Consider the following 10,992-nt stretch of genomic DNA (forward strand, 5'->3'; position numbering starts at 1 on the left):
TCCGATGACGTAGAAAATTGCGTGAGAGAACCAGAAAAAAAAACATCCAACTCCTTCTAAACTTCAGGCCTTACACTAGTTCAATAATAATGCCACTCTAAAATCCCAATACAGTCCTCAACATACAAAAAAAATGTAATTAAGCTGTAAGAGCACCTTCGCTATGTTAATCATTTTTGTCCACCATACATAGTTTATATACTACAGCACAAGATTTGTCAAGCAAGTCTTTATTTTCACTTGGAACATTTGATTTCCATACACTTATAAGGCAGGTAATAAGTTTGACAAACTGAATTTATTTATTACAGGTGCTTAGAACTTTTAAACTATGCTTAATATGTATAGATCACATTTATAAAATGTTACAGCGAGATTTCCCTTTCCTGGAGCATATTGAAGAATATTTTCTACTACTTAGAAACCCATTTGTTCACAAACTGGCATATGTCAAGGTTGCCACCTGCTGGCTGTAGAAAAATAGTGGCAGAGACATATGGGAAAAATAAGATCCTTTTTTGCGATCAGCTATACATAAACATGGGGGTTCTTTACTAAAGGCAAATCCACTTTGCACTGCAAGTGCACTTTGAAGTGCAGTTGCTGTAGATCTGAGGGGGACATGCAAGGAAAGTAAAAAAAACATTTTAGCTTGCACATGATTGGATGATAAAATCAGCAGAGCTTCCCCTCATTTCAGATCGTCCCCTCAGATGTACAGCGATTGCACTTCCAAGTGCACTTGTAGTGCAGAGTGGATTTGCCTTTAGTAAATCAACCCCATAGAGTGCGAGTGTGTTGCCATAGTTTGTGGTTTTAAAAAAATATGTACATTGGGCAGACATATTTATGTGCTTCATGTTTAGCAATGCAGCACAATGACTGAGCTTTACATTTCCCATTTCATTACAATCTCATTGTACAAATACATAGTAAGCCGGCTAACCAATCCTTTCGCTTTATACCCAGTAGATGGGCCGTTACATTACAAAGTTGTTTGCAAATTTCAAGGAGATTGTTAAGTCAGATTGTGTATTGTCAACGTTAAAGTTTAAATAAAGATAAAACCTTCTTTTTAGTTTTGGATAGAAGGGAGATGGATTAGAATACCTGTCAGGTTTTTTTTTTTGTTGCTGTCTATGTCCCTGTTATGGAGATTTAAAAACTCTCTATTTATCCTGTTTACTATTGAAAGTGAAAATATATATATATATATATATATTGTGACATTGGGGATTGTTCAGCTCAAGTGGATAGATGCGTTTTAGTGTAGTGAGTCCACATCAGAGAGGCATTTATAGTTAAGGGCCTGGTAGCCCACGTTTATTAAAGGAAAAAACAACAAAAGTCCATCCAGGAATCCCACGCAGGGGTCCAAGCTTCAGCAAGTAAATACAATAGAAAATCCAAATGAAAATGCTAGCCCACCTGGCTACTCTTCAGCAGTATTGCTGCTATAGGGAACAGGCCCCTCAAACAAGCTGCTTGGATGCACACAGTCTTAGGCTCCTTGGTCACACACAGTTTCAAGAGCTTCAATGCACACAGCTTCTGGCTCCTTTGACGCACACAGCTTTACAGCCCTTCAATGCATACAGCTTCTGGCTCCCTGGATGCACACAGCTTTGAAGCCCTTCAACGCACACAGCATCTGGCTCCTTGGACGCACACAGCTTTGAAGCCCTTCAACGCACACAGCATCTGGCTCCTTGGACGCACACAGCATCTATTCTCACACAGAGACAGTTACTAGCAGCCACTGCTCCAACTTCACCTCCCTCTACTCTCACTAGCCCCTCGTTATATGGGCTGTGTGCACCTGGGCACACACCCTGCTGGCTGTCCACAAGACCCGGACACAGGGTTGGAGATCCCGTCCCACCCAAGACTCTGAAGGATCTCCAAATTACAGAGCCCCATAAGGAACTAGCAAAACCTGGAGAAAACTGCCAGAGCAGTTTTCTCCATTTCAAATTTACACTCTGTAGCTCTGCACTCAGCCAATATGCAGACTCTGTGTCCACTTTAACCCCATTTTCATAGTGACAGAGCCTTGCTCTGCCACATACCCCCCCCTCTTGTTTCGATCCGGAGGGAGAAACACCTGCACCCACCATAGCAGTTGGGACACTTCTGTGCTGGCCATCAGCCACGTAGGCCCAACCCTTTTTTCGGGTGTGCTTCCAGGTACGTCCCACCTTGGATCTTAACAGGGTCCTATAATTCCGTATACTCTGCCTTCCCTCTCTTCTCTTGGGGTTCCTGAGCATACTCTCCTCTCTTGGGAGAACTCTGCCTTCCCTGATCCTACCTTTCAGCTTACAGACGTCAGTTTTATCTTTCACCACAGGTCTTTCAGGTTCAAAAAACTCTCTCTGGTTACCCACGGCAACCACATCAATTTTAACAGCACCAAACATTAGCAGATCATACATTTCAATGACATCCTGTCGAACACAATCAGTGCCATCTATCTCAGTACTTGTTAGGACCAGACCTGAGGAGGGACAAAACACAGGCAAGCGATTACACCCCAAGGGTCCATAGCACAGCTTCACCTCACCTGTTGTCCAACACTCCATGGGTAACTGATCTAACAAATGACACTGATCCAAGCACAAACTACTTCTTTCTGATGTACACATTACATTTTTGCAGCAACCAACATTAGCACTTTCCTTTACAGTGTCTCCGGGTACTTTAAGTTGTACCTCTTTCTGAGTGATAGAAAGCATCTCTGCTAGTGCTGCGTCTATTTTGGGCCCTACCTTCTCATGAGGTTTAGCGGGTGAAACAGTATCCACGCCCTCTATTGACCACTGCTCAGCCGCACCTCGGACCACACCAGCAGAGATGTTTATAGTCACTACACCAGCCGGAGAGACCTTTGATGTCTCCAACAGTTCTCCTGGGCACCTTCCATACCACTCAGTAACTGGGAGCACCCTCTCAGAGAACCTCAAGACTATCTGCCACACTGTTAATAAGCATTGGCCCCACCAATACCATTGTAGATCAAGACTTCCCAGCACAGTCTGTACCACCTGGCTCCACCCATTGGTACTACGCAGCACCACCTGGTCCGGCTGCGGTGGAGACACCCAAGTGTACAATGAGTGCGTTTTTACCAACTCCAGCATTTCAAATAAGGTCTCTGTCATCTCTAAACATCCCATGTCTAAATACCAGACCTTTCTAAGGTCTTTTTCCCTGTCCAAGACATGGAGGGGCTCATCCACTGCAGCTTTTGAGTTTGAGACATTTGAAGAGACCTCCACCTCCTTGGAGGTACCCCTCATCACAGCCTGTTGCTCCCCTGGAGCGCTGTCAGACACATGTCTCACACTTAACCCTTCCGCACCAGTGTCAGTGAGCCACTGCAGGTCATTACAAGTCACATTGTCACCTTGACATCCGAGCTGTTGGGCTGTGGACAACACATCTGCTATGCCAGCACCCTGAACAGTTCCTTCAGACTGGAGGGCAATAACCTTCACAGGGACAAACGTGTCCTTGAGCACCAGCCGATCTGCAATCCCTCCATTGGGCATAGCAGGTGTTATGTCCACCACATTATTTAATATTGCGATTGCATTCTCATACCAATTATCCCAGTCTATTGTGGTTCCATCACTTACTCTCGAAGGCCCCACAGGAACCTGGGATTCACTAGCCAAAACATCACCTGTGTCATTTCTATACATATCCCCTTGGGTTGACACATCATCTGACAAGGTAGGCTGTAATACATGCTTTTGCCCTACCTGCTCTGGGGGCGCTACTGACACACACAGCTCTGCACTTTCAGCTTTTGCAGGCTGAATTAACCCCTTGACAACTGGGTTACACTTAGGGTTGTGGGGCTGCGCCCGCACACTCTCACTGTGTGACTCAGTCTTCCTTTGTTTCACCAGAGTAGCACCACAGCCATCCTGGAAAACCTCTGGCTCCAACACATGGAGACCCCACGAGACTTCCATGGACAAGCCTGCGCTTCTGGTTGTCACGGGAGATATCCTACTCCGATCATTGTCAGTGAACACATTTGCAACATTTTCAGACATGACATTAAAGGGAACACATTTTTCAATGTCATTATCACCAATACCATCACATTTGCCAACAGTAACACATTTGTCAGCATAACCATCTGAATTTTCATTACGTATAGACATAACTGCTACTTTTGTGGATTGTCTATTACCAACCACAGCCTGTGAGCCTCTCCTCACATCACCCTCTATCTTTAAAGGGGAACTCTTTCCTCCTTGGGCAGCTCCATAGCTGACCTGGGAAACTCTCTGCTCCATCACTGCAAGCTCCTCTGAAGTTTCCCTGGGCAACTCTGCAGCACCTGTCACTAGGGAACATGGCACAAGAACAGTTTTGGTCACCCCTAGTTTAACCTCTCCAGCACTCTGCTGGATTATAGCAGGCACATGCATAGTCCCCATGTTCATTTGAGTCTTTAACCTTGCTGTCAGCTGGTCCTCACCATGTGCCTCCCCACTGCTCCGGGTAGCACACTGCAGCAAGTCTATGTCCATTTGCACTGCGGATCTTCCTGCTGGACACACTCCCATGTCACTAGGTTCAGTCCCACAAACTGAAACAGTCTTACCATTTTCAGTGGCTGGCATCATACCCTTCACTTGAGTGCGCTGTCTCTCAGCTGCATCCATACCAGCTACTTCCTCTGGGTGGCCACAGGACGACACTGCAGCCTTTCCAGACTCTTCAGCGTTGTTCCAGAACCTTGGGCAAGTAAAAATTCCATGCCCCACTTGACCACATTCCAAGCACGGTACTGGTAGCTGAACTTTACTTTCTTGGAATCTCCTTGATGACTGGCTCTCTGTTGCCAAGGGATACCACTGGTCATGACCATCAGCAGACAGACTCCTTGGATCCCCGACATCCCTGTTGGCCTGGACATTGCTTCCACAGATGACCATATTCCTCTTTTTCACACGCTGTTGTCCACCTGGCTTCCTGTTGCCAGGGGAAACTTCTTTCACTTCCTTTTTAACTGGGGATGACATGATTAATTTACCCCAGGTCACAGAAATTTCACACTTGGAAAAATTCTCTGGCGTGGCTGGGGCATGTGGTGAAATACCCTCTAGCCATAGAACCCTTTCCCTTGCTTCAGCAAGGATTGCTTCCTTTTTCTGTTTTGAACGCCCCATGCTTGCTGTCTTACACACAGCAACTTGCAACACACTTCACAGCAGAGAGAAAAAAAATATGCGATTCTCCTTTCACAGGTACACAACCTGCATGCAACACAGAGAGAAAAAATATGCGATTCTCCTTTCACAGGTACACAACCTGCATGCAACACAGTCCATCAAACTTCTGTGCAATGCTGTTCGCCTGGCTGCCACACACAGCTAGCAGTAGTTCCTGATGCGACTCACCATGGAGCAAGGACCTAGATTCAACCGTCTACATGCCCGCATTCGAGCACCACTTGTGACATTGGGGATTGTTCAGCTCAAGTGGATAGATGCGTTTTAGTGTAGTGAGTCCACATCAGAGAGGCATTTATAGTTAAGGGCCTGGTAGCCCACGTTTATTAAAGGAAAAAACAACAAAAGTCCATCCAGGAATCCCACGCAGGGGTCCAAGCTTCAGCAAGTAAATACAATAGAAAATCCAAATGAAAATGCTAGCCCACCTGGCTACTCTTCAGCAGTATTGCTGCTATAGGGAACAGGCCCCTCAAACAAGCTGCTTGGATGCACACAGTCTTAGGCTCCTTGGTCACACACAGTTTCAAGAGCTTCAATGCACACAGCTTCTGGCTCCTTTGACGCACACAGCTTTACAGCCCTTCAATGCATACAGCTTCTGGCTCCCTGGATGCACACAGCTTTGAAGCCCTTCAACGCACACAGCATCTGGCTCCTTGGACGCACACAGCTTTGAAGCCCTTCAACGCACACAGCATCTGGCTCCTTGGACGCACACAGCATCTATTCTCACACAGAGACAGTTACTAGCAGCCACTGCTCCAACTTCACCTCCCTCTACTCTCACTAGCCCCTCGTTATATGGGCTGTGTGCACCTGGGCACACACCCTGCTGGCTGTCCACAAGACCCGGACACAGGGTTGGAGATCCCGTCCCACCCAAGACTCTGAAGGATCTCCAAATTACAGAGCCCCATAAGGAACTAGCAAAACCTGGAGAAAACTGCCAGAGCAGTTTTCTCCATTTCAAATTTACACTCTGTAGCTCTGCACTCAGCCAATATGCAGACTCTGTGTCCACTTTAACCCCATTTTCATAGTGACAGAGCCTTGCTCTGCCACAATATATATATATATATATATATATATATATATATATATATATATATATATATATATATATATATAAAAAACAAATCTCAAAATTTTGGGCTGTCCCCAGAAAAGTAATAGAGTGGAACTTGTGGACACTAGTTCTGTCGAGCTGGGGGTCCCCAAGGAATTTCTTTAATTTGAAGGGAATTATCCTCACTTCCTGCTTGGATATAGGACAGGAAGTGAAAGGAAATTTTCCCATATGGGACACAGATGGTGAAAAAAAAAAATCTGACAGGGGTTATAACCCTCCCTTACTCTATCCAAAATGAAAATAAAAATGTTGGCCTATACGTCTATTTTAAAGGGGTTGTAAAAACCCTCATGGTTTTTCACCTTAATGCATTCTATGCATTAAGGTGAAAAACCTTCTGTAGTGCTGCATCCCCCCCAGCCCCATCCCATTTTAATTACCTGAAAGCTGTCATCTTCCGTCCGGGAACAAGCACACCATATCTAACTGGTGTCTCAGGTCCTGATTGGATAGATTGATAGCAGTGCAGCCATTGGCTCCCGCTGCTGTCAATCAAATCCAATGAGGCGGCACCGGGGGGCAGGGCTGAGTCCTGCATTCTGTGTGAATGGACACAGATGCAGTACTGTGGAGCGCGCCCGCACGGGTGTCCACCTTAGGAGAGCCTTCTCCAACATGGACACTCCACACAATGCGGGGAGAAGCCACCAGCGCCGCTGAGGGACCCCAGAAGAGGCGGATTGGAGCCACTCTGTGCAAAATGAACTGCACAGTTAAGGTAAGTATTAAATGTTTGTTATAAAAAACAAAACAAAAAAAAACACGGAGGGTTTACAACCCCTTTAAGTACTTTGAGGTTGAAAACAAATGCTGCGTGGATTGCCCTGTTATAGCAGCAGCTGTATGATTAAACTGTTAGACATTCTAACTATTCTATCTGTATATACAACATATTAATGAACAAGTAAAATGTGACAGTCATTCAAATAAAGAAGTTCATTCAGTTAAACTCCACAATAAAAATGTTTCCTTAAAGCGGGGTTCCACTCAAATTTTTAACTTAATCTTAACCCCTTCAGTTAATTGCATAGATGTTCAAATGCCGCACAAATTTTTTTTTTATCGCTGTAATTACCTTTATATTGTACTTTATTGTGGCACTTCCTGTCTCTCCTCCCATGGGAGTAGGCGTGTTTATTGCCTTTCCCTGGCGCCGCGCTGTCTCCTGGGAGCTTAGTGTCAGGCTTCCCAAGATTCAGTGCGGGAACAATGATCATGTTTGTGAACAAGCTGTGAATGAACAGCATTCACCGCATCCAGGAAATCAATGCTTGTAGGCTTCACATGCCCACAAGCAAGATGGAAACAGCCAGCATCACATTTTTAAAGATATTCTTCAGTACGAAAACAGACAGAGGTGGAAATATTACACCCAAACTGAGTATTAATTTGGGATTAGCAAAGTGTCTCAATGACCTAAAAAAAAAAAAAAAAAAAAAAAAAAAAAAAAAAAAAAAAAGATTGGTCGCCGGACTCCCACTTTAACAATACATTGCAGTTTCCCTTTAGTTGGGGGAGTGTTATTGTAAAAGAACACGCCTATTGGATACTTGTGGTATTTTGCAACATTCAGCCAATTCAAGAACAGGAAAAGAGCGAATCATCTATTATGCCACTGAATGTTAACAGCATTATTCATGGTTATAATGCATAACCACTCACAATCTACTGTATATGTGCTGTATATGGTAATGGAAACTTTTGATTAAATCACAGAGCAATCGCATCATAGTGACCCTATGCATATTTTTTGACTTGCAGTCGTTTCTAGGACTCTGGATTTCCAAACAAGGTGCCATATCTGAGGTCAGGGCTCAATAGCAATCCAATATAAGCAACCATAACAGCAGGTATGGGCATCATATGCAATTTTGTAAATGGTCACATTGCTGGCAAAAATCACGTGTGACTGCCCTTTGCTTTAGGATGTACTTGACATACTGTCTATACACATGGAAATGTTTGCGTGTGAAGGATAAAATCCTCTGAAGCTCCCTTTTATGGCCATAGTTGCATTTTAAGTTGGTCAAGTAACCTATAATCAGATGTGGAGCTGACAAAATTCTAGACAATCAACAGTCACATTGAGGAATCAGTTAAAAAACAGCCACAAAAAATAAATTTTCCCAACTGTTCTCAAAGGCTTATGAAAAATGATTTTTATATAGACCCCTAATATTTTGGATGGTTATACCAAAACAGCCTGCATCATAATTCAGTATCTCCCAGGTACAGGCACCTTAAGGAATGGGTAATGTTTTTGTGGATAGAAGGTAACATATTTTGAGGATGACCAGTTAAGAAACTGTAGGTAAAAAAAAAAGAAACAGTGCAATGCATGTTAGTAAGCTGAATTAATGTGACTAGGATACATTTAGCATACACAACTGTGTCTATGGTACTGTTGTACCAGAATTTTTTTAGTTCGATAAAAAATAATAATAATAATAATAATAATAATAATAATAATAATAATAATAATATCTGTAGCTGCAGGACTGTGTGTAATGAAATCCCAAACTATTTAAATATACCGTACTTATCACTAGGCTTACTTTTGGCAGAAGTACGTTGGCAATATCTCATCGTACTGAATAAGTACAGAAAATAAATTAAAAACCACCATCTACTTTTTAAGACCTCATCACATACCACTGAAGCTATGACAAAACTTAGATCCATAGTCCATTGTATGCTGGACCCACATATACGTTTATGCCCTTTAACCACTAGCTGCCCAGGCCAATTCTGACATTTCTCACATGCTTGTAAAAAATCTGCATTTTTTTTGCTAGAAAATTACTTAGAACCCCCAAGTATTATATATTTTTTAAAAGCAAAGGCCCTTGAGAATAAAATGGTGGCTGTTGTAATTTTTTACGTCACACAATGTTTGCGCAGTGGTTTCTATTAACGCAAATTTTTTTTTTGAAAAAATAAATTTTGTTGAATTGTAGTGTACACAAACACAATATAATGCCCAATTTTTGGTAAAATATAAAAGATGATGTTACACCAAGTAAATAGATAACAAACATGTCACTCTTTAAAATTGCAAACACCCGTGGAAAGGTGACAAACTACCGTACACTAAATTATCCATAGGCGATGATAGAATTTTTACTCTCACTATGACATTAATAACAATACCTCATGTGTGTTGCGATCACTGTTTACATACAGTATCTCACAAAAGTGAGTACACCCCTCACATTTTTGTAAATATTTTATTATATCTTTTCATGTGACAACACTGACGCTTGCTTGACACTTTGCTACAATGTAAAGTAGTGAGTGTACAGCTTGTACAACAGTGTAAATGTGCTGTCCCCTCAAAATAACAACACAGCCATTAATGTCTAAACCGCTGACAACAAAAGTGAGTACACCCCTAAGTGAAAATGTCCAAATTGGGCCCCAAGTGTCAATATTTTGTGTGGCCACCATTATTTTCCAGCACTGCCTTAACCCTCTTGGGCATGGAGTTCACCAGAGCTTCACAGGTTGCCAATGGAGTCCTCTTCCACTCCTCCATGATGACATCACGGAATTGGTGGATGTTAGAGACCTTGCGCTCCTCCACCTTCTGTTTGAGAATACCCCACAGATGCTCAATAGGGTTTAGGTCTGGAGACATGCTTGGCCAGTCCATCACCTTCAGCTTCTTTAGCAAAGCAGTGGTCGTCTTGGAGGCGTGTTTGGAGTCATTATGGAATACTGCCCTGCAGCCCAGTCTCCGAAGGGAGATCATGCTCTGCTTCAGTATGTCACATTTCATGTTGGCATTCATGGTTCCCTCAATGAACTGTAGCTACCCAGTGCCAGCAGTTGACTTTAGGCAAGACACACTAATCTTTGTACTCCTCACCTGGTTGCCACCACACACACTTTCAACCATCTGAACCAAATATGTTTATCTTGGTCTCATCAGACCACAGGGCATGGTTCCAGTAATGCATGTCCTTAATCTGCTCATCTTTAGCAAACTGTTTGCGGGCTCCTGTGCATCATCTTTAGAAGGGGCTTCCTTCTGAGACGACAACCATGCAGACCAATTTGATACAGTGTGCGGCGTATGGTCTGAGCACTGACAGGCTGACCCCCCACCCCTTCAACCTCTGCAGCAATGCTGGCAGCACTCATACATCTATTTCCCATTTCCCAAAGACAACCTCTGGATATGATGTTGAGCACGTGCACTCAACTTCTTTGGTCAACCATGGCGAGGCCTGTTCTGAGTGGAACCTGTCCTGTTAAACCGCAGTATGGTCTTGGCCACCATGCTACAGCCCTGTTTCAGGGTCTTGGCAATCTTCTTATAGCCTAGGCCATCTTTATGTAGAGCAACAATTTTTTTTCAGATCCTCAGAGTTCTTTGCCATGAGGTGCCATGTTGAACTTCCAGTGACCAGTAAGAGAGAGAGAGAGAGCGCGATAACACCAAATTTAACACACCTGCTCCCCATTCACACTTGAGACCTTGTAACACTAACCGAGTCACATGACACCGGGGAGGGAAAATGGCTAACTAGGCCCAATTTGGACATTTTCACTTAGGGGTGTAACTCACTTTTGTTGCCAGCAGTTAAGACATTAATGGCTGTGTAT

The 10,992-nt window shown here is 43.5% G+C and overlaps 1 protein-coding gene across 1 annotated transcript; it reads right to left on the minus strand.

The window, feature by feature from the left end:
• Positions 1–210: 210 nt before the first annotated feature.
• On the minus strand, positions 211–10,992 carry LOC141113807 (uncharacterized). Its single transcript, XM_073607111.1, has 2 exons — positions 7,865–10,992; positions 211–7,353 (listed from the first exon to the last, which is right to left on the minus strand). The coding sequence occupies exon 2, from the start codon at positions 5,187–5,189 to the stop codon at positions 1,686–1,688; it is 3,504 nt and encodes a 1,167-aa protein (XP_073463212.1). The 5' UTR covers positions 5,190–7,353; positions 7,865–10,992; the 3' UTR covers positions 211–1,685.

This window comes from Aquarana catesbeiana, linkage group LG01, assembly GCF_042186555.1.
Source record: "Aquarana catesbeiana isolate 2022-GZ linkage group LG01, ASM4218655v1, whole genome shotgun sequence".
In the NCBI taxonomy this organism is placed as follows: domain Eukaryota; kingdom Metazoa; phylum Chordata; class Amphibia; order Anura; family Ranidae; genus Aquarana; species Aquarana catesbeiana.

Bases quoted from the DNA above. Each gene is read 5' to 3' on its own strand.
- LOC141113807 (XM_073607111.1), bottom strand. From the start codon at position 5,189: ATGGGGCGTTCAAAACAGAAAAAGGAAGCAATCCTTGCTGAAGCAAGG.